Below are 25,537 nucleotides of genomic sequence, written 5' to 3'. Positions count from 1 at the left end.
ACCATCAAGATCGAAATTGTCAATGACCGAAGATACTTCAAAAACAACGAGAAATGTTGAATCTATTATCGTTACAATCACACATAGGACACATTGTCGAAAATCGCATCGACAACTTCAATATAACGACGATGTAAACTATTGTCAAATCATTATGCTTTACTACATTCTATGGATATATATATATTTCTTTTTTTCAAATTTATATACGCACAATTATAAAAATATTTAATTTTTTGTATTATAATGTAATTCTTAAATATATATATATATATATATATATATATATATATATATGTATGTATAATATTTAAAAATTATTATATTTTTAATATTAGTGTATTTAAATTTTTTTAAATAAAATTGTCATCATTACTTCCATATATATATATGGAAAAAAAGAAAAAAGAAATATCATTCATATAAAGAGAACTGAACTCAAAAATGAAACAAGAAAAATGAATAACTTATCGGATTAATTGAGTTTACATTGAAATTGTAAAATTATTAGATATATTTAAATTTGTGTGCTAATTTCAGTTCTTGCAATTTCAGATTATGCGCTTTCATTGCGGGGTATCTTACCGATTCCATCGATTTCTATGTCCATAGATCTTTCAGAATACTCAAATGCTTAAAGTGAACCATCAATGATAATTATTTATTAATTATTATTCCTTCTTAAAAGCAGCATCCGTGTAGAACCTGTATTCATTATACCTGTTTTACATGTGTTACCAATCCTAGTGCTAGTAAATGTGTTACTATACGCAAACATTTGTCCAATAGTTAATGGGTCCAGATCACATGGGCTGATTCATGAAATAATGGCTGAGCCACATTTATCCTCTCACTCTCTCTCTCGCGCGCACTCCCTGTCCGTAGATCTTGTGAGTACATACGTCCTTTAAGAGCCTAAGAATTACTATAAAAAAGTAAACAGATAAAAGAGAAGAGAAATTTCAGAAACGTCTAAACTGATCGCGGAGCTTATCCCGTAACATAACATTATTAAAAAAATAAAATAGAATAAAAAACCAATTGCGAAATTGTTTAAATTAATAACATTACTTACAGTAGCATAAGTGGGTAATGTCCAGTATTATACAAAAACTTTTCAAATTTTTTTAATCTTTAATTAAACTTTCGACGAAGCACTATTATATATAACAAAAAAAAAAGAAATAGAAATGTCTTAAAATCGTCCGTACTGTTCACACTACATATCGTAATATAAATTGGTGATCACGATTATAAAAAATAATTCGAAATCCTCCAAGTGGATCGTAAAATTTACCATAGCGATCTACATTTTAAAACAAAACGTAAATGAAAATATGAAATAGTGTAAACTAAACACAAAACTTTCCTTAACGTGAACCGTCAAATACACTGCTTTACCATTGTATTGCACACGTTATACTAATAATTGCACATACTTTTTCCCATAATGCATATGCCTCTTCGAACGATCATTAAATTACTTTTGACAAACGTTTCTTCGTACGGTAAACGTTCGAAAGAACACGTTCCATCTATTAAAAAAGAAAAGAAAGACAGACCGAAGTTAGACACAGTGTAGGTAAGATAATTGCAATGCAAGGAAACAAAAAAAAAGGGAAAAGAAAAGCAGAGCGAAACGAAGCGACGAAGAATCAGAAAGAAGTTTCGGAAAGTTTCGAAAATTAAAAAGAAAAAAATATCCGAGGTTATTATAAACAATTATCCATCACCGACGAAACTCTCAAACTCTCATTCGTTGCTGCCTTTTACCCCCACTCTCCATAACTTACATCCCCCTCCGTTCAACAAATGCAAAAGCTACACGACCTTTCATTCTCGAATTTATTTTCTAACCTTCGAGCATTAGTCGACACGAATTCGATTGATACGTTGTTGTCACGTACATTCAATCACAATCGTTCATTAACAAAGGAATAAGAAAAGAAAAATTACGACGAATTCCAAAAGAAGGGATTTGTTAAGTTCACGATACTCACGTGATCCACATCAGTGATGTATCCTGAGGAAGAAGTGATCACTCATTCGTTGTCCTAACAAAAATTTTTTCTATTAATATTTTCATGACTTCGTCACGTAATGCGAGTGTGTTGAGGCACGTGTTGGGTCAAAAGTTAACAAGTGATTTTTTGAGAGAGAAAAAATAAAGGAACGTAGATATTGTGAAAAACAAATAAAAATCGTTCATCACGGAGTTTAGTGATTTTCGTGGATAATTTTTTTTCTTCTTATCAAATTATATATAAGAAGAATGGCGAAAAATTCATAGAAAAAAGTTTCGTATCGTACCGTAAAAAGTTTTAATTATCCGAGTGAAAAATGTCCGTCTGAAGTACATTAAAATGCAATTATTCGATTTTTAAAATCAATCAATTTGTTCATTGGATTGAATGTACGTGCACTTCCTGTGTATGTGTGAGTAATATAAACTTATAAAGAGAAAAAAATTAGAAAATATTCATGAAGCTCTATTACAGAGATAATTGTTAAATCAATAAATCATTGGATGCACTCATTTAAAGAAAGTTTTGTCGATCGGTGTTTAGAAGTTACATAGGTTTTTTTCCTTTATGAGTCATCCTTGCTAGCAATGGTGAATACGTATTCTAAAATTAATTCTTTTTCTCCCTTTCTTTTCTGCTTATCAGTTTTCTTCTTCTTTTTCCGATCAAGTAAGATTACAGAAAACTACGAGTGGCCGTGTGTAGGCATGTGTGTTTTTGTTAAATTGATTTTGAATAATAATTTTCTCTTTTAATTAAATTATAAAAAATCTCGAGTTGTTTTCTTGCTCAGTGAATCAACATATGAGGTGTTGTTTTTTTCTTCCATCTGTATTTTGAATAATATTTTTACAATATTTTATTATTCAAATGTTATAGTAAAGAAAAATAAATTAATGAGTTACGAAGATTTTATTAAGGCGAATCGTAATGAGTGACATTTTTTTCTGTATTTCTTTCATTTATATTAAAAGATATAAAAATCTTATGTTGACAATATATATTGAAGGATATATTGAAATTTTCTTAATTTTTTTTTTTTTGTTATTCGAGATGGTAATGAAAAAAAAAGAAGTAAAGGAACAATATGCAAGAAAAATTTAATTAATCATGATCAGTTCAAGGAAGCAAAATAGTTAGTTAATTAGAAAATCGAAAAAAAAATAAAAAATGCATTATAAATGGGAATATATGCAAAAATAATATTTCGATTTCGTAGTATTTGACTAAATTAAAAAGACCAAAGGGGAAAAAAAATAATGTAATAAAAATTCAATTTATCAATAACTCTCGAGAAAGCTAAACGATTTAATTATCTTAATTAATTGACTAAAAGAAAGTAAAACTACAAACCGAAAAAATAAATAAAAAGAAATAAAGGATGTAAAGAAAAAGAAAAAGGATAAGAGAAATAAGAAAATCTTTGTTTTAGGAGCTTGACTTTCGCGATGCCAGGAAGATAATAGATTTGAACAAACGTACGTTAAATTGCGCGGGAATTTGGCCAGAAAAGATTCACGAACCGATTTTCATTTTTTTTTCTGTTTACTTGGTTATACAATGTACGATGGGAGTCATTTCAATTAGCGATAACATATCGGATGTGGAATATGTTATTGCTTGCTTTGAAGAGAACTTGTTCGATCTTATGTCGCTATTGAAGATATGCATATGCAGAATAAAAAGCAATTCTTTGGCCGAAATTTTACAGGAGATCAAAATCGATCTTATTCCAGAAAGATACAAAACCGATGAAGAAAAGATCGCCTTTTTAAATTATAACAATTTTAGTATAAAGTTAATTAAGTTGAGTATCGGCGCAAGCAGCACAGCCGCTTTGCTGTATTATCTGTCCGTTTTAGCTACCAACATTGAAATGGGTAAATTTTTTTATAATTAAATCGAAATCATATTTGATCAATAGATTTTTTTTTGTTTTTCTTTTGTTCATTTATTAATTTTTCGTCGTATAATAATTTTTTTTCTTTTAAATTCAATTACTTATTTATTTATTTATTTTTTATCATTAGGATCAGTAATTTTTGTAAAAGTTCTTCAACTATTTTCCATTTCTTTTCATTTATCATCTTCTTTTTCATATTCGTCAATAATTTTTTTTGTAACGACTATCAACTTTTATTGTTTTAATTTTTAGTGAATACATTTTTAATATTATAATTGATTTCAATTATATATAATGGTATAATTTTTTATTTCAATTTATTATATTATTATTATTTTGAAAATTTTAAATATTTTATTTTAATATATATTGAAATATGTTTTGATGTTGATTTTTCCTGTTTCTAATTGTTTTTCTTTTTTTCACATCTTTTACATTAAATATATATTATCTTTAACAGAAGATAAGTAGTATTATTATATATCGGGTGCCCGAATTGAATACGTCAGAAATTTTATTCACCTAAAGTAAATTTTTAATATTATCTCTATTTCAATTATTAAAAGAAGAAATTAATATTATTGTATATTTTAAAAATATTTATAATAGAAAAATATTGCATATCCATATATATTTCCTTAAGAATAATGTTCATAAGATAGAAAAAGAAATTATAACTAAAATTATTTTTTTTTTGCTAAAAGCAAATACAAATAATATTATAAGAAATCATAATATTATTATATCGAGAAAAATCTGAAACTGATTTTACAGACATCATTTCTTATTAGTTAAAATTGAGAAATTAAATTTTTTCTATAGTTATCGTTTAATTAAAAAAACAAAAAATACGTTTCTAATAAAATAAAATGTTCCTTTTATAATTATTTTGTTACTTACAGTCCTTGCAAATTCATCTTACGGATACGTATTGCCATACAAAATTCGTCCGCTGATCGAACCGACAAATCTGATAACCTACATCTGTCTTTGTATATATCAATTTATAACAGTACTAATTTTAATCTTCGGTTATGTCGGAACTGATTGTCTATTAATCAGTTTGGCACTCCACCTCAGCGGTGTTTTCTCTGCACTTTCCTCGAAAGTAAAGCACGTTTTGGGCAATCCTGAGAATCGTAAACGTCGAATAAAAAAATTAATTTTGAGACACATACGTCTATTACGGTAATAATAATAAATAATAACAACAACAACAAAAACAATAATAATAATATTATTGATAATGTGCAGGAAATGATGATAATAATAATAATACCAATAATAATGAATAAAATAATTAAGAGAATACATTAATAAAATTTACAAAATAAAAATATGCATATATATATATATATATATATATATATATATATATATACATAGTATGTATTTATACATGTATACATATACTATGTAGATTGTTTCAGGTTAGCTGATTCTTTGGAAAGTGAATTCAACCTAATAATTTTACAGCAATTAATGGGAAATACCCTTCATCTTTGTCTTCTTGGTTACGACTCGCTCGTTGTAAATTTAATATATACATTTCGTTATTGCTTATTTCTAGAAGATATTTTTTAGAAAATATTATATTAAATTATTATTATTTCCAGTGTATAGCGTCAGGAGAAGAAAAAAAGTTAATCGCTTTTGTCATAGTGGCATGTCGTGTTTTATGCACGGTATTGGCTTATTGCTATATCGGAGAGTGTCTTATTAATGAAGTACGTAAATTATCTCAGTTGCACGTAATTAAGTCATTTTATACTAATAATACAATGATATTGTTTCACACTTTCAAATAAAGAAACACACACACACACACACAAACACATAAACATTAATTATTTATTTTTGTAATTCATTTACATTTATTTCTATTTGTTTATAGCTGCTTATTTCTCTCTATTATTTTTTATATTTTAATTTTATATATGTTCATATATTTTTTCTTTCATACCTTATTTATTATATTTATTTATTTTTGTTTTCTAATTACATTCTTTTGATATTATTGTTTTAGAACAATTTTTTTATATTTAAAATCAATGTGTATATGTATGTATATATTCGAACACTATCATATTATATTATACATATTAAGTTCATAAAATTTATAAATTATATGTATTGTGTTGCAGAAAATTTGAAATCTCATACGAGAATTTCTGGAATTCGTAACTTCCGGAGCACCCTTGAAAGCAAATGTTTTTCTCCTTTTTTCTCTTTTTATAATTCTTATTGAACTGTCATGGTTTCCAGTTCCAACCACTACCCCTTCCATGACGCAAATAATTGATAATTGTTATTATAGATTAATAAATGTTTAAAAATATATTTTACAGAGTACATCCTTTGGTGAATCATTTTATCACTGCAAATGGTACAACATATCGCAAGAGGAGATTAAATTAATGCACATTTGTATGATGCGATCGTCAAAGCAAATGCAACTGACCGTAGGCAAATTTTTCGTGCTGTCATTGACTACATTCACAGATGTGAGTAGAAATTAAATTTCTTTTCTTTTTTTCGTTTTTCCTGTCCTTTTTTCTCCATAAATATATGTATATATATTTATATGATCTTCTAAATCATCATTAATATAATTTATTCATACGTTTGCGTACGTTTCTAGGTTGTCAAGACATCAATGGCGTATTTATCCGTACTTCGATCGTTTATGTAAAGAGAACAAAAACAATAAATTCCTACAGAGGAAAGGTAAAAACAACAATAGAGAAGTTCAAGTGTTACATTTAAGTTAAAAAAAGAATTAAAATAAAAAGAGCATCTTATCAAAAAAATAAAATTGATTAAATAATCGATGTTACGTTTCTTTATTTCAAACATTTAATTTAAGAAGAAAAAGCTCTCTTTTATTGGTCTAAATGGTAATATTAAAAGTATTTTATTTTTCCTCGTTTACAATCTCGTTATCTCGACTGTGCGTCCGTGCTTGCGATAAAAAACGAACTGAAGGTTGTAACGAAAAAAAAAAGAAATCGAAAGAACAAAGATAAGAAGAAGAAAAAAATGAGGAGGAAAGAAATACAAAAATTATTTTATTATTTAATTTATATTAATTATTATTAAATTATATTATTATAAAAATGTGAATGGCATCGTCGTGAAATCCTTCTGGAGGAAAAAATTTAAATAAAATATGATAAATTTGAACATTATCTAGGGAGATATCGGTCGAAGATCATTTTCTTTTCTGTTTCCTTTTTTGTAATGTAACAAGTCGAAGAAGTATTGAAGACTCAAGAGGATAACATATATCGCTCTTCCTTTTAATCTGTTGCCTTCTTTTTATTTTCAATTTTTTCATGTTTTTTCTTTTTTTGTTTGATTACTTTCACTTCAAACCATTCGAGATCGTGAACCTTTTTCTACTTCACGAGAGATACTTCGCGATCGGTATTGTATGGCCATTGAGAAATAGTTACGTTAAATTTCCAATTTATCCCGTTTATTGCTGGATAAAAATCACATTGGGATATATGGATTTTTACGATATAATAGACGACCTTTATCTCATGTTACAGAATCTTTATGTAAACTTTAGTGGCGTGTGTGTCGTTGTTAAAGTTAATAATTATTCGACTTCATCTGATTATGGTAACTTTGATCATCACTATCAAGATCGAAATTGTCAATGACCGAAGATACTTCAAAAACAACGAGAAATGTTCAATCTATTATCGTTACAATCACACATAGGACACATTGTCGAAAATCGCATCGACAACTTCAATATAACGACGATGTAAACTATTGTCAAATCATTATGCTTTACTACATTCTATGGATATATATATATATATTTCTTTTTTTCAAATTTATATACGCACAATTATAAAAATATTTAATTTTTTGTATTATAATGTAATTCTTAAATATATATATATATATATATATATATATATATATATATATATATATATATATGTATGTATAATATTTAAAAATTATTATATTTTTAATATTAGTGTATTTAAATTTTTTTAAATAAAATTGTCATCATTACTTCCATATATATATATGGAAAAAAAGAAAAAAGAAATATCATTCATATAAAGAGAACTGAACTCAAAAATGAAACAAGAAAAATGAATAACTTATCGGATTAATTGAGTTTACATTGAAATTGTAAAATTATTAGATATATTTAAATTTGTGTGCTAATTTCAGTTCTTGCAATTTCAGATTATGCGCTATCATTGCGGGGTATCTTACCGATTCCATCGATTTCTATGTCCATAGATCTTTCAGAATACTCAAATGCTTAAAGTGAACCATCAATGATTATTATTTATTAATTATTATTCCTTCTTAAAAGCAGCATCCGTGTAGAACCTGTATTCATTATACCTGTTTTACATGTGTTACCAATCCTAGTGCTAGTAAATGTGTTACTATACGCAAACATTTGTCCAATAGTTAATGGGTCCAGATCACATGGGCTGATTCATGAAATAATGGCTGAGCCACATTTATCCTCTCACTCTCTCTCTCGCGCGCACTCCCTGTCCGTAGATCTTGTGAGTACATACGTCCTTTAAGAGCCTAAGAATTACTATAAAAAAGTAAACAGATAAAAGAGAAGAGAAATTTCAGAAACGTCTAAACTGATCGCAGAGCTTATCCCGTAACATAACATTATTAAAAAAATAAAGTAGAATAAAAAAACAATTGCGAAATCGTTTAAGTTAATAACATTACTTACAGTAGCATAAATGGGTAATGTCCAGTATTATATAAAAACTTTTGAAAAATTTTCTAATCTTTAATTAAACTTTCGACGTAGCACTATTATTTACAACAACAAAAAATGGAAATGTCTTAAAATCGTCCGTACTGTTCACACTACTATATCGTAATATAAATTGGTGATCACGATTATAAAAAAAAATTAGAAATCCTCCAAGTGTATCGTAGAATTTACCATAGCGATCTACATTTTAAAACAAAACGTAAATGAAAATATAAAATAGTGTAAACTAAACACAAAACTTTCCTTAGCGTGAACCGTCAAATACACTGCTTTACCATATCATTGCACACGTTATACTAATAATAGCATATACTTTTTCCCATAATGCATATGCCTCTTCGAACGATCATTAAATTACTTTTGAAAAACGTTTCTCCGTACGGTAAACGTTCGAAAGAACACGTTCCATCTATTAAAATAGAAAAATAATGAAACAGACCAAAGTTAGATACAATGTAGGTAAGATAATTGCAATCCAAGGAAACAAAAAAAAAAGGAAAAGAATTGAAGAACGAAACGAAACGATGAAGAACATAAAGAAGTTTCGGAAAGTTTCAAAAATTAAAAGGAAAAAAATCCTAGGTTATTATAAACCTTCACCCACCACCCACGAAACTCTCAAACTCTCATTCGTTCCTGCCTTTTATCCCCACTCTTTACAACTTACATCCCCCTCCATCCAACCAATGCAAAAGCTATACGACCTTTCATTCTCGAATTTATTCTCTAACCTTCGAACATTAGTCGACTCGAATTCGATTGATACGTTGTTGTCACGTACATCCAATCACAATCGTTCATTAACAAAGGAATAAGAAAAGAAAAATTACGACAAATTCGAAAAGGAAGGATTGGTTAAGTTCACAATACTCATTTGATCCACATCGGGGATGTTTCAACAGGAACGGGTGATCACTGATTCGTTGTCCTAACAAAAATTTTTTTTTGTTAATATTTTCATATCATCGTTACGTTATGGGTGTGTATCGTAGGAGGTGTTAGATCAAATGTTAACAAGTGATTTTTTGAAAGAGAAAAAAGAAAAGAACGAATAAATTGTGAAAAACGAATAATAATTGTTCAGCAAAACGTTTAATGATTATCGTGGATAATTTTTTTTTTTCTTATCAAATTATATACAAGAATATGACAGCGAATAATTCATAGAAAATACTTTTCTATCGTATAAAATGTTTTAATGATAAGAGTGAAAAATGTTCGTTTGAAGTGCATTAAAATGCAATTTTTCGATTTTTAAAATCAATCAGTTAGTGTATGGGAGTGAATGTATCTGCACTCGCGTGTATATGTTACTACCATAAAGCTATAAAGAGAAAAAAATTAGAAAATATTCATGAAGCCCTATTACAGAGATAATTGTTGAATCAATAAATCATAGGGTGCACTCATTTAAAGGAAGTTTTCTCGATCGGTGTTCAGAACTGACACAGTTTTTTTTTCTTTTATATGTCGTCCTTACTAGCAATGGTGAATACGTGTTCTAAAATTTATTTTTTTTTTTTTTTATCATATCTTTTCCGTTTATCAGTTTTCTTGTTCTTTTTTCAATCAAGTAAGATTACAAAAGGGTACGTGTGGCCGTGCATACTCATGTGCGCTTTTGTTTTTGTCAAATTGATTTTAAATAATAATTTTCTCTTTTAATTAAATTATAAAAAATCTCTAGTTGTTTTTTTGCTAAGTGAATCAACATATGACGTGTTGTTTTTTTCTTCCATCTATATTTTGAATAATATTTTTACAATATTTTACTATTCGAATGTTATAGTAAAGAAAAAAAATTAATGAATTGTGAAAATTTTTTATAGGGCTAATCGTAATGAATAACAGTTTTTTCTTTATTTTTTTCATTTATATGAAAAAAGACATAAATACCTCATATTGAAAATTTATATTGACGGATATATTAAAATTTTCTTAATTTTTTATTATTATACGGAATAGTAATGAAAACAAAAAAAGGTAAATGAAGAATTTGCAAGAAAAATTGAATTAATCATTAGACTTCAAGGAAGTAAAATAGTTAGTTAATTAGATAATTGAAAATAATAAAAAAAAAAAAATGCAAAATCGATGGAAAGATAAATAAAAATGAAATTTTGATTTTGTGGTAATTGACTAATTTAAAAAGACCAAAACGAGACAAAAAATATAGTGCAATAAAAATTCAATTTATCAATAAGTCTCGAAAAAGTTAAACGATTTAATTAACTTAATTAATTGATTAAGAGAAAGTAAAACTAGAAACCTAGAAATAAATAAAAAGAAATAAAGGATATAAAGATAAAGAAAAAGAAAAAGTATAAGAGAAATAAGAATATCTTCGTTTTAGGAGCTTGACTTTCACGGTACCAGAAGGGTAATAGATTTGAACAAACGTACGTTAAATTGCGCGGGAATTTGGCCAGAAAGGATTCACGAGCCGGTTTTCATTTTTTTCTCTGTTTATTTGGCTTTACATTGTACAATGGGAGTCGTCTCGATTACCGATAACATGTCGGACATGGAATATATTATTGGTTGCATAGAAGAGAACATGTTCAATTTTATGACGCTATTGAAGATATGCATATGCAGAATGAAAAGCAATTCTTTGGCCGAATTTTTACAGGAGATCAAAGTCGATCTTATTCCAGAAAGATACAAAACCGATGAGGAAAAGATTGCTTTTTTAAATTATAACAATTTTAGTCTAAAGTTCGTTAAGGTCACTATTTTATCATGCATCACGGCCGCTACGCTGTATTATCTGTCCGTTTTAGCTACCAACATTGAAATGGGTAAATTTTTTATAATTAAATCGTTATCATATTTGACTAATGCATTTTGTTTTTCTCTTTTTCATTTATTTATTTTACGTTGTATAATAATTTTTTTTTCTTTCACATTCTACTACTAATTTATTTATTTATTTTTTATCATTTGAATCAGTAATTTTTGTAAAAGTTCTTCAACTATTTTCCTTTTCTTTTCATTTATCATCTTCTTTTTCATATTCGTCAATAATTTTAATTGTAACGACTGTCAACTTTTATTGTTTTAATTTTTAATGAATATATTTTTAATATTATAATTTATTTCAATTATATATAATTGTATAATTTTTTATTTCAATTTATTATATTATTATTATTTTGAAAATTTTAAATATTTTATTTTAATATATATTGAAATATATTTTTATGTTGGCTTTTCTTGTATCTAATTGTTTTTCTTTTTTTATATCTTCTTCATTAAATATATATTGTCTTTAAAAGAAGATAGTTAGTATAATTATATATAGATTGTTCGAAATAGAAACTTTAATCACTTAAATTAATTAGAATTAGAAATTTTAATTACTTAAAATAATTTTTTAATATTATTTTTATTTCAAATATTTAAAAAAATATTTTATTATATTGTACGTTTTAAAAATATTTTTTATAGAAAAATATTGCATATCCTTATATTTTTCGTTAAGAATAATGTTCATAAGATAAAAAAAGAAATTATAACTAAAATTATTTTTTTTTTTTGCTAAAAGAAATTACAAATAATATCAAAAGAAATTATAATATTATTATGTCGAGAAAAATCTAAAATTGATTTTACAGATATCATTTCTTATTAGTTAAAATTGAGAAATTAAATTATTTCTATAGTTATCGTTTAATAAAAAAAAAAAAAAAAACACGTTTCTAATAAAATAAAATCTTTCCTTTATAATTGTTTTGTTACTTACAGTTGTTGCAAATTCATCTTACGGATACATATTACCATACAGAAGTCGTCCGCTGATCGAACCGACAAATCTGATAATTTACGTTTTTCTTTGTCTATATCAATTTTTAATAGTACTAATTATAATCTTCGGTTACGTCGGAACAGATTGTCTATTAATCAGTTTGGTACTCCACGTCAGCGGTCTTTTTTCTGCACTTTCCTGCAAAGTAAAACACGTTTTGGACAAACCGGAGAATCGCAGACATCGAATAAAGAAATTAATTTTGAAACATATGCGTCTAGTACGGTAATGATAATAATAATAATGACAAAGATAACAACAACAATAATAATAATAATGAGGATGAGAACGAAGATAATCTCATTGATATATATTAATGATATTTATTAATGACAAATATATATTATTTAATTAACATTACTAACTATACGAGAATATCATCACATAATATTTTATATTTATATTATATTTATATGTATATATATATATATGTATATATATGAATATATATATATATATATATATATATATATTTGTATGTGTATATGTAGAATGAATACAATGAATAATACATTAAATAGAAGAAATAGAAGAAAATAACAATAACAGTAATTATTATTATTATTACAATTAATAAATAATTTTGAAATATATATATATATATATATATATATATATATATATATTATGTTTATTAATACGGATATCATTATTACTACTATTATATATTATTATAATATGTATATTATATTAATTACAATAATAATAACAGTAATAATAATAATAATTTTAAATTAATTAAATAAATATATTACATATATTATATTATAATTTTACATGATAACGAATATAATAAAAATAAGAGAACTTATATATATATATACATATATATATATACATATATCTATATATATGTATATATAGATATATATACATATATATAGATATACTACATAAGTAGAATGTTTTAGATTAGCTGAATCTTTGGAAAGTGATTTCAACATACTGATTTTACAACAATTATTGGGAAGTACCATTCATCTATGTCTTCTCGGTTACGACGGTCTCGTTGTAAGTATAAAATACAAATTATGTTAAGTTTTTCTTTGTTTTTTTTTTGTTTTTTTTTTCTAAAAAACGTTTCTTAAACAAAGTTTGATTTAATTGTTATTATGATTATTTTCAGAGTACATCAGCAGGACAGGAAGCAAAGTTAATTGCTTTTGGCATAACCGCAGGTTGTGTTTTGAGCACGCTATTGGCTTATTGCTATATCGGAGAGTGTCTTATTAATGAAGTACGTAAATTATCTCATTCGTACGCAAATATGTCATTTTATGCTATTGATACAATGATATCCTTTCACACTTTCAAATAAAGATATACACACACACACACACACACACACATACACATAAATATTAATTACTTACTCTTCATAATTCATTTACATTTATTTCTATTTATTTATAATTATTTATTTTTCTCTATTATTTTTTATATTTTAATTTTATATAAATTCATATATTTTCTTTTTTATACATTATTAATTATATTTATTATTATTTTCTAATTACATTCTTTCGATATCATATTTATAGAACATTTTTTTTATATTTAAAAATGAATATGTATATATATGTATATATTCGCACACTATCATACTATATTATACATATTAAATTCATATAATATATAAATTATATATATTGTGTCGCAAAAAATTTGACATCACATTTCAGTACTTCAGGAATTCATGACTTCAGGAGCATATATGGAAGTAAATTTTTTTCTTCTTTTCTTTTCTTTTTATAATTCTGATTGACAAGTCATGTTTTCCAGTTCCATCCACTACTCCTTCCCTGACGCAAATAATTGAAAATTGTTATTACAGATTAATAAATGTTTAAAAACATATTTTACAGAGCTCATCCTTTGGTGAATCATTTTATCACTGCAAATGGTATAACATATCGCAAGAGGAGATTAAATTAATGCACATTTGTATGATGCGATCGTCAAAACAAATGCAACTGACCGTCGGCAAATTCTTCGCGTTGTCATTGACTACATTCACAGATGTGAGTAAAAATTAAATTTCTTTTCTTTTTTTCGTTCTTTCTGTCCTTTTTTCACCATAAATATATGTTTATATATTTATATAATCTTTTGAATCATCGCTAATATCCTTTATTCATACGTTCTCATACGTTTTTAGGTTGTGAAGACATCAATGGCGTATTTATCCGTACTTCGAACGTTTATGTAAAAAGAACGAAAAACAAAAAAATACTACAGAGGAAAGGTAAAAAAAAACAAAAAAGAACTTTAAGTGTTACATTCAAATTGAGAAAACGGAAAATGAAAAATAAGGAAGGGTATCTTATCAAAGAAATAAAATTGATTAAATAATCGATGTTACGTTTCTTTATTTCAAATACTTAAATTAAGAAGAAAAAGCTCTCTTTTATTGGTTTAAATAGTAATATTAAAAATATTTTATTTTATCTTGTTTACAATTTCGTTATCTCGACTGTGCGTCCGTGCTTGCGATAAAAAACGAATTGAAGGTTGTAGCGAAAAAAAAAAGAAATCGAAAGAACAAAGATAAGAAAAAGAAAAAAAATGAGGAGGAAAGGAATACAAAAATTATTTTATTATTTAATTTATATTAATTATTATTCAATTATATTATTATAAAAATGTGAATGAAAATGTCCTTTTGGAGAAAAAAAATTGAATAAAATAAAATAAAGTTTAACGTTATGTATGGTGATATCAATCGATGATTATTTTTTTTCTGATTCTTTTCTTTTATGTAAAAAATCGAAGAAGTAATGAAGACAAGAGGATGACGTAAATCTCCTGATTCTTTCTAATTTGTTGTCTTCTTTTTTAATTTACATTTTTTGTTGTATTTTTTTTTTTTTGTTTAATTATTTTCAGATCAAACCATTCGAGATCGTGGACGTTTCTTTATTTCACGACAAATACTTCTTGATAGGAGGTGTATGGTTATTGAGAAAAAGTTACGTTCGATTTCTTTGTTCGCAGATCATTCAGAAAACTCAACTGATTAAAGTGAACATTCATTGTTTATTATTTATTAATTATTATACCTTCTTAAAAGCTGTGTCCATGGTAGTATTTGTATTCATTATACCTGTTTTAAATATAGTACTAATCCTAGTCCTAGTAAATGTGTTACTATACGCAAACATTTGTGTAATAGGCAATGCGTCCAGATTACATGGACTGATTCACGAAGTAATGGCTGAAAAACATTTATCCTCTCTGTCTCTCCCTCTCTCTCTCGCACTCCCTGTCCGTAGATCTTGAAGTGTACATACGTCCTTTAAAAGTCTAAGAGTTACTATAAAAAAGCGAGAGAAAAAAGAGAAGAGACATTTCAGAAACGTCTAAATTGATCGCAAAACTTATCCCGTAACATAACACGGGGGACAACATTATTAAAAAAATAAAATAGAATAAAAAAGAAATTGCGAAATCGTTTAAATTAATAACATTACTTACAGTAACATCAATGGTTAATGTCCAATATTATATAAAAACTTTGCAAAATTTTCTAATCTTTAATTAAACTTTCGACGAAATACTGTTATATAAAAAAAAAAAAAAAATGGTAATGTCTCATAATCGTCTGAACTTTTCACAAAAGTTTAACGTAACATAAATTAGCGATTACGATTATAAAAAAAAATTCAGAATCCTCTAAATGGATCGAAAAATTTACCATAGCGATCTACATTTTAAAACAAAACGTAAATGGTAATATGAAATAGTGTAAATTAAACACAAAACTTTCCTTACCGTGAACCGTCAACTACACTGCTTTACCATATCATTGCACACGCTATACTAATACTCGAACATACTTTTCCCTATAATGCGTATGCCTCGTCGAACGATCATTAAACTGTTACGTTTAAAACACTTCTCTTCGTTCTGTAAACGTTCGAAAAAAAAACGTTGCATCTATTAAAAAAGAAAGAAAAAGACAAAGACCGAAGTTAGCCTGAGTGTAGGTAAGATAATTGCAATGCAAGGAAATAAAAAAAAAAAAAATGGAAAAGAAAAGAAGAACGAAACGAAACGACGAAGAATCAAAAAGAAGTTTCGGAAAGTTTCGAAAATTAAAATGAAAAAAAAATCCTAGGTTATTATAAACCATCACGCACCACCCACGAAGCTCTCAAACTCTCATTCGTTCTTTTATCCCCACTCTTTTCAACTTACATTCCCCTCCGCCTGACCAATGCAAAAGCTATCCGACCATTCATTCTAGAATTTATTCTCTAACCTTCGAACATTAGTCGACAATTCGATTGACACGATGTTGTCTCGTACATTCAATCACAATCGTTCATTAACAAAGGAATAAGAAAAGAAAAATTACGACGAATTCGAGAAGAAAGGATTGGTTAATTTCAAGATACTCACTAGATCCACATCAGTGTTATATCCAGAGGAAAGAATGATCACTCATTCTTTTTTCTAAGAAAAATTTTTCTTGTTAATATTTTCATGTCTTCGTAATTTTATGCGAGTGTGATGAGGTAGGTGTTAGGTCGAAAGTTAACAAGTGATTTTTTGAGAGAGAAAAAATAAAGGAACGTAGATATTGTGAAAAACAAATAAAAATCGTTCATCACGGAGTTTAGTGATTTTCGTGGATAATTTTTTCTCTTCTTATGAAATTATATATAAGAAGAATGGCAAAAATTCATAGAAAAAAGTTTTCTATCGTATCGTAAAAAGTTTTAACGAACCGAATGGAAAATGTTCGTCTGAAGTGCATTAAATTGCAATTAATCGATTTTTAAAATCGATCAGCCAGTGCATGGGATTGAATGTATGTGCACTCGTGTGTATATGTGACTACCATAAAGCTATAAAGAGAAAAAAATTAGGAAATATTGATGAAGCTCTATTACAGAGATAATCGTTCAATAAATAAATCATATGGTGCACTCATTTAAAGAAACTTTTCTTCGATCGATGTTCAGAATTTACCCTGTTTTTTTCTTATATATGTCGTCCTTGCTAGCCATGGTGAATATGTGTCTTTTGAATTTATTTTTTTCTCCCTTTCTTTTCTGTTTCTCAGTTTTCTTGTTCTTCTTCGATCAAATAAGATTACAAAAGGGTACGTGCGGCCGTGCATACGCATGTGCGCTTTTGTTTTTGTCAAATTGATTTTAAATAATAATTTTCACTTTTAAGTAAATTATAAAAAATCTCGAGTTGTTTTTTGCTAAGTGAATCAACATATGACGTGTGGTTTCTTTCTTCCATCCGCATTTTGAAAAATATATTTTCAATTTTTTACTATCCATATATGTTATGGTAAAGAAAAATAATTTAATGAATTATGAAAATTTTGTATAAGGCGAATCGTAATAAATGATACTTTTTTTTCTGTATTTCTTTTATTTATATTGAAAGATATAAAAATCTTATATTGAAAATTTATCCTGAAGGATACATTAAAATTTTCTTAATTCTCTTTTTTGTTATACGATATAGTAATGAAAAATAAAAAAAGAAATAAATGAAAATTGTGCAAGAAAAATTCAATTAATCAATAACTCTCGAGAAAGCTAAACCATTTAATTAACTTAAATAATTGATTAAAAGAAAGAAAAACTAGAAACAAAAAAATAATTTAAAAAAAGATAAAGGATGTAAAGATAAAGATAAAGAAAAAGAATAAGAGAAATAAGAAAATCTTCGTTTCAGGAGCTTGACTTTCGCCATGCCAAGAAGTTAATAGATTTGAACAAACGTACGTTAAATTGCGCGGGAATTTGGCCAGAAAAGATTCACGAGCCGGTTTTCATTTTTTTCTCTGTTTACTTGGCCATACATTGTACAATGGGTGTCATCTCGATTACCAATAACATATCGAATTTGGAATATGTTCTTGCTTGCTTTGAAGAAAACTTGTTCCATTTTATGACGCTATTGAAAATATGCATATGCAGAATTAATAGCAATTCGTTGGCCGAAATTATAAAGGAAATTAAAGTCGATTTTATTCCAGAAAGATACAAAACCGATGAGGAAAAGATTGCTTTTTTAAATTATAACAATTTTAGTTTAATGATAGTTAAGATCACTTTAGCAACAAGCACCACATCCGCTATGCTGTATTTTCTGTCCTTTTTAGCTATCAACATTGAAATGGGTAAATTTTTTTATAATTAAATCGAAATCATATATAACTAATGGATTTTTTTCTGCTTTTCTTTTATTCATTTATTCATTTTTCGTCGTATAATAATCTTCTTTCTTTTAAATTCAACTACTTATTTATTTATTTATTTTTTATCATTTCGATCAGTAATTTTTGTAAATGTTCTTCAACTATTTTCCTCTTCTTTTTACTTATCACTTTCTTTTTTATATTCGTGAGTAATTTTTATTGTTACGACTATCGAATTTGTTGTTTTTATTTTTTTGAATGTTTTTATTTATGTTTTTATTTTTAGTGAATATACTTTACATATTCTAATTTATTTCAATTATATATAATTGTATAATTTTTTTATTTCAATTTATTATATTATTATAATTTTGTAAATTTTAAATACTTTATTTTAATATATATTGAAATATATTTTTGTTGATTTTTCTTGTTTCTAAATGTTTTCTATTTTTATATATATTCCATATCAAATATATATTATCTTTAACAGAAGATAGTATAATTATATATCGGATGTGCGAAATAGAAACTTTAGAAATTTTAATCACGTAAAATAACTTTTTAATATTATTTTTATTTCAAATATTAAAAGAAGAAATTAATATTATTGTACGGTTTATAAATATTTATAATAGAAAAATATTGCATATCCTTATATTTTTCTTTAAGAATAATGTTTATAAGATGGAAAAAGAAATTATAAATAAAATCATTTTTTTTTTTGTTAAACGCAATTACAAATAATATCAAAAGAAATTATAATATTATTATGTCGAGAAAAATCTAAAATTGATTTTACGGATATCATTTCTTATTAGTTAAAATTGAGAAATTAAATTTTTTCTATAGTTATAGTTTAATAAAGAAAGAAAGAAAAAAAGTATCAAATAAAATAAAATCTTTCTATTATAATGATTTTCTTACTTACAGTCGTTGCAAATTCATCTTACGGATACGTATTGCCATACAAAAGTCGTCCGCTGATTGAACCGACTAATCTGACAATCTACATCTGTCTTTGTCTCTATCAATTTTTAATAGTACTAATTATAATCTTCGGTTACGTCGGAACGGATTGTCTGGTAATCAGTTTGGTACTCCACGTCAGCGGTGTTCTCTCTGCACTTTCCTGCAAAGTAAAGCACGTTTTGGACAAACCGGAGAATCGTAAACGTCGAATAAAGAAATTAATATTCAGACACATACGTCTAGTACGGTAATAATAATAAATAATAACAACAACAAATATAATAATATTACTAATAATGATACTGATGATGATGATAATAATAACAATACTAATAATAATGAATAAAATAAATAAAAGAATGCATTAATGAAATTTATAAATTAAATATATGTATATATATAAATATATATATATATATATATATATATATATATATAATATATATTTATATATATATACATATACTATGTAGAATGTTTCAGATTAGCTGATACTTTGGAAAGTAATTTCAACCTAATAATTTTACAACAATTAATGGGAAGTACCCTTCATCTTTCTCTACTTGGTTATGACTCGCTCGTTGTAAATTTAACACATAAATTTTATTATTGCTTATTTTTAGAAAATATTTTTTAAAATATATTACATTAAATTATTATTATTTCCAGTGCATATCGGCAGGAGAACAAAAAAAGTTAATCGCTTTTGTCATAGTTGTATGTCGTGTTTTAAGCACGCTAATACTTTATTGCTATATCGGAGAATGCCTTATTAATGAAGTACGTAAATTATCTCTTTCGCACGCAATTATGATATTTTATGCTACTGATACAATGATATCCTTTTACACTTTCAAATAAAGAAAGTCACACACACAAACACATAAACATTAATTATTTATTTTTTATAATTCATTTACATATATTTCTATTTGTTTATAGCTATTTATTTCTCTCTATTATTTTTTATATTTAAATTCTATATATATTCATATATATTATCTTTGATACGTTATTTATTATATTTATTTATTTTTATTTTCTAATTACATTTTTTTGATATTATTGTTTTAGAACATTCTTTTATATTTAAAAATGGAATGTGTATATATATGTATATATATGGACAGATTTATATTACATTATACATACTAAATTCATATAATTTATAAATTATATGTATTGTGTTGCAAAAAATTTGACGTCACATTTTAGAACTTCAGGAATTCATGACTTCAGGAGCATATATGGAAGCAAATTTTTTTCTTCTTTTTTTCTTTTTTTTCTTTTTTTTCTTTTTTTAATTCTGATTGACCTGTCATGATTCTCAGTTCCAACCACCACCCCTGCCCTGTCGCAAATAATTGATAATTTTTGTTACAGATTAACAAATGTTTAAAAACATATTTTACAGAGCACATCCTTCGGTGAATCAATTTATCACTGCAAATGGTACAACATATCGCAAGAGGAGATTAAATTAATGCACATTTGTATGATGCGATCGTCAAAACAAATGCAACTGACAGTCGGCAAATTCTTCGCGTTGTCGTTGACTACATTCACAGATGTGAGTAAAAGTTAAATTTTTTTTCTTTTCTTCGTTTGTTCTATTTTTTTTTCACCATAAATATATGTATATATATTTATATAATCTTCTGAATCAGAATTAATATCCTTTATTCATATGCTTCCATACGTTTTTAGGTGGTGAAGACATCAATGGCGTATTTATCCGTACTACGGACGTTTATGTAAAGAGAACGGAAACAAAAATACTAAGCAGGGAAGGTAAAAAAAAAACAATAGAGAATTTTAAGTGTTACATTTAAGTTATAGAAAAAATTTAAAAAAGAAAGGGAATTTTATCAAAAAAATAAAATTGATTAAATAATCGATAAAAAAATGAGAAAAAACGAGAAGGAAGGAAATACAAAAATAATTTTATTATTTCAATTATATTAATTATTATTAAATTATATTATTGTAAAAATGTGAATGATAACATATTGAATACTCCTGGAGAAAAAAAGTAAAATAAAATATGATAAATTTTAACATTATGTATGGAGATATCGGTCAAAGATCATTTTCTTTTCTGTTTCCTTTTTTGTAATGTAACAAGTCGAAGAAGTATTGAAGACTCAAGAGGATAACATATATCGCTCTTCCTTTTAATCTGTTTCCTTCTTTTTATTTTCAATTTTTTCATGTTTTTTCTTTTTTTGTTTGATTACATTCACTTCAAACCATTCGAGATCCTGAACGTTTTTCTACTTCACGAAAGATACATCGCGATCGGTGGTGTATGACCATTGAGAAATAATTACGTTAAATTTGCAATATATACCGTTTATTGCACGATACAAATCATATTGGCATACTTGGACTTGTATGATATAATGGACGATATTTATCTCATGGTACAGAATCTTTTGGAAACTTTAGTGCCGAGTTTGACGTTGTTAATGATAATAATTATTCGTTTTCATCCGATTTTGGTAATATTGATCATCATTATCAAGATTGAAATTGTCAATGACGGAAAATACTTCGAAAATAACGAGGAATATTTAGATTATTATCATCACAATCATACATAGAAAACATTGTCGAAAATCGTATCGACAACTTCAAAATAACAAGAATGTAAACTATTCCCAAATCTTTATGCTTTACTACATTCTATGGATATATATATATATTTTTTTTTTCGAATTTATATACGCATAATTATAAAAATATTTAATTTTCAATATTGTAATTCAATTCCTAAATATATATATATATATATACATATACATTTATAATGTTTAACAATTAATATATTTTTAATATTAGTGTACTAAAGTTATTTAAAATAAAATTTTTGTCATTACGCAATGATATATACACATATATGGAAAAAAAGAAAAAAGAAATATCATTCATGTCAAGAGAACTGAACTGAAAAATAAAACAAGAAAAATGAATAACTTATCCAATTAACTGATTTTATATGGAAATTATAAAATTATTGGATACATTTAAATTTGAGTGCTAATTTTACTTCTTACAATTTCAGATTATGCACCCCCATTCCGAGGTATGTTATCGATCCCTTCGATTTCTCTATTCATAGATCTTTCAGAATATTGCTTAAAGTAAACATTCATTGTTTATTATTTATTAATTATTATATCTTCTTACCAGCTGTATCCGTGTAGAACCTGTATTCATTATACCTGTTTTAAATGTGTTACTGATCTTAGTCATCATGAAATAATGGTTGAGACATATTTATCGTCTGTCTCTCTCTCTCTCTCTCTCTCTCTCTTTCACTCTTGCTCTCGCTCTCCTTGTCCGTAGATATTGAAGATTACGTACGTCCTTTAAGAGTCTAAGAGTTACTATAAAAAAGAAAGAGAAAAAGGAGAAGAAAAATTTTAGAAATGTATAAACTGATCGTAGAACTTATCCCGTAACATATCACGGGGGCCAATATTATTAAAAATATAAAATAGATTAAAAAAAAAATTGCTAAATCGTTTAAATTAATAACAATAGTTATCGTAGCATTAATTGGTAATGTCCAATATTATATAAAAACATTTCAAAATTGTCTAATTTTTCATTAAACTTTCGACGAAACACTATCATATACAAAAAAAAAAAAAAAAGAAATGGAAATGTCTTAAAATCGTCTGAAGTGTTCACAAAATTTTGTCGTAAAATAAATTACCGATTACGATTATAAAAAAAAAAATTCAGAATCCTCTAAATGGATCGAAAAATTTTCCATGGCGATCTACATTTTAAAACAAAATGTAAATAGAAATATGAAATTGTATAAACTAAACGCAAAACTTTCCTTACCGTGAACCGTCAACTACAGTGCTTTACTATATCATTGCACACGCTATATTAATACTCGCGCATACTTTTCCCTACAATGCATATGCCTCGTTGAACGACCATTAAATTCTTATTTTTAAAACACATCTCTTCGTCCGGTAAACGTTCGAAAGAGGACGTTCCATCTAGTAAAGAAGAAAATAAAAGTCACTGGCCGAAGTAAGACATAGTGTAGGTAAGATAATTGCAGTGCAAGGAAACAAAAAAAAAAGGAAAAGAAAAGAAGAACGAAACGAAACGACGAAGAATCGAAAAGAAAAAGTTTCGAAAATAAAAAAGAAAAAAATATCCGAGATTATTGTAAATCATCAACCACCACCCACGAAACTCTCAAACTCTCATTCTTTCCTGTCTTTTATCCCCACTCTTTTCAACTTACATTTCCCTCTGCCCGACGAATGCAAAAGCTATACGACCTTTCACTCTCGAATTTATTCTCTAACCTTCGAGCATTAGGAGACTCGAATTCGATTGATACGTTGTTGTCACGTACATCCAATCACAATCGTTTATTAACAAAGGAATAAAAAAAGAAAAATTACGACGAATTCGAAAAGGAAGGATTGGTTAAGTTCTTAACACTCACGTGATCCACATCAAGGATGTATCCAGAGGAATGGGTGATCACTGATTCGTTATACTAACAAAAATTTTTTTTTGTTAATATTTTCATGCTTTCGTCACGTTGTGGAAGTATGTTGAGGGAGGTGTTAGATCAAATGTTAACAAATGATTTTTTGAGTGAGAAAAAAGAAAAGAACGAGGAAATTGTGAAAAACGAATAAAAATTGTTCGCCACGATGTTTAGTGATTTTCGTGGATAATTTTTTTTTCTTCTTATCAAATTGAATACAAGAAGAACAGAGAATAATTTATAGAAAGAACTTTTCCATCGTACAATAAAAAGATTTAATGATCCGAATGGAAAGTGTTCGTTTGAAGTGCATTAAAATGCAATTAATCGATTTTTAAAATCAATCAGTTTCTCTATGGTAGTGAATGTGTTTCCACTCACGTCTATATGTGCTTACCATAAAGCTATAAAGAGAAAAAAATTAGGAAATATTGATGAAGCTCTATTACAGAGATAATTGTCGAATCAATAAATCATAGGGAGCACTCATTTAAAGAAAGTTTTCTCGATCGGTGTTCAGAAGTTACATTGATTTCTTTACTTTTTGTGTCATCCTTGCTAGCAATGGTGAATATGTGTTCTAAAATTTATTTTTTTTCTCCCCTTCTTTTCTATTTATCAGTTTTCTTGTTCTTTTTTTGATCAAATATGATTACAGAAAACTACGTGTGGCCGTGTATAAGCGTGTGTGGTTTTTTTTTCTCAAATTGATTTTAAAAAATAATTCTCTTTTTTAAGTAAATTGTAAAAAATCACGAATCGTTTTTTACTAAGTGAATCGACGAATGACGTGTTGTTTCTTTCTTCCATACGTATTTTGAAAAATATATTTACAATTTTTTACTATTCGAATGTTATAGTAAAGAAAAAAAATTAATGAATTGTGAAAATTTTTTATAAGGCGAATCGTAATGAATGACAATTTTTTCTTTATTTTTTTCATTTATATGAAAAAAGACATAAATACCTTATATTGAAAATTTATATTGAAAGATATATTAATTTATTTTCATAATTTTTTATTATTGTACGAAATAGTAATGAAAACAAAAAAAAGTAAATGAAAAATATGCAAGAAAAATTGATTTAATCATTAAACTTCAAGGAAGCAAAATAGTTAGTTAATTAGATAAATGAAAATAATAAAGAATGTAAAATAGACGGAATGATATATAAAAACAAAATTTTGATTTTGTGGTAATTGACTAATTTAAAAAGACCAAAACGAAACGAAAAATATAGTGCAATAAAAATTCAATTTATCAATAACTATCGAATAAGTTAAACGATTTAATTAACTTAATTAATTGATTAAAAGAAAGAAAAACTAGAAACATAAAAATAAATAAAAAG

The 25,537-nt window shown here is 26.2% G+C and overlaps 3 protein-coding genes across 4 annotated transcripts; all 3 read left to right on the top strand.

The window, feature by feature from the left end:
- The first annotated feature begins 2,584 nt into the window (after positions 1–2,584).
- Positions 2,585–6,675, top strand: LOC118446660 (odorant receptor 4-like). Of its 2 annotated transcripts, none has more exons than XM_085664210.1 (7): positions 2,585–2,614; positions 3,457–3,904; positions 4,830–5,115; positions 5,358–5,457; positions 5,544–5,654; positions 6,276–6,431; positions 6,569–6,675. In XM_085664210.1, exons 1-7 carry the CDS (start codon positions 2,612–2,614, stop codon positions 6,617–6,619), a joined length of 1,155 nt encoding a protein of 384 aa, XP_085520336.1. In that variant the 5' UTR covers positions 2,585–2,611; the 3' UTR covers positions 6,620–6,675. The 2 variants fall into 2 exon arrangements, with proteins under 2 accessions (XP_085520336.1, XP_035733488.2); XM_035877595.2 differs by lacking the exon at positions 2,585–2,614 and adding an exon at positions 2,694–2,833.
- A 2,784-nt stretch (positions 6,676–9,459) lies between these two features.
- On the top strand, positions 9,460–14,767 carry LOC118446659 (uncharacterized). Its single transcript, XM_085664214.1, has 7 exons — positions 9,460–9,618; positions 11,064–11,511; positions 12,458–12,743; positions 13,430–13,529; positions 13,645–13,755; positions 14,384–14,539; positions 14,677–14,767. Exons 1-7 carry the CDS (start codon positions 9,601–9,603, stop codon positions 14,725–14,727), a joined length of 1,170 nt encoding a protein of 389 aa, XP_085520340.1. The 5' UTR covers positions 9,460–9,600; the 3' UTR covers positions 14,728–14,767.
- Positions 14,768–18,353: 3,586 nt separating this feature from the next.
- On the top strand, positions 18,354–21,482 carry LOC146872205 (odorant receptor 4-like). The gene is made up of 6 exons (XM_085664186.1): positions 18,354–18,666; positions 19,618–19,903; positions 20,140–20,239; positions 20,326–20,436; positions 21,071–21,226; positions 21,364–21,482. Exons 1-6 carry the CDS (start codon positions 18,354–18,356, stop codon positions 21,412–21,414), a joined length of 1,017 nt encoding a protein of 338 aa, XP_085520312.1. The 3' UTR covers positions 21,415–21,482.
- Positions 21,483–25,537: the final 4,055 nt, after the last annotated feature.

Source organism: Vespa mandarinia, chromosome 25 (assembly GCF_050613455.1).
Source record: "Vespa mandarinia isolate Hongniang chromosome 25, ASM5061345v1, whole genome shotgun sequence".
NCBI classification, from domain to species: Eukaryota; Metazoa; Arthropoda; class Insecta; order Hymenoptera; family Vespidae; genus Vespa; species Vespa mandarinia.
This window is presented reverse-complemented; position numbering and strand designations above follow the sequence as displayed.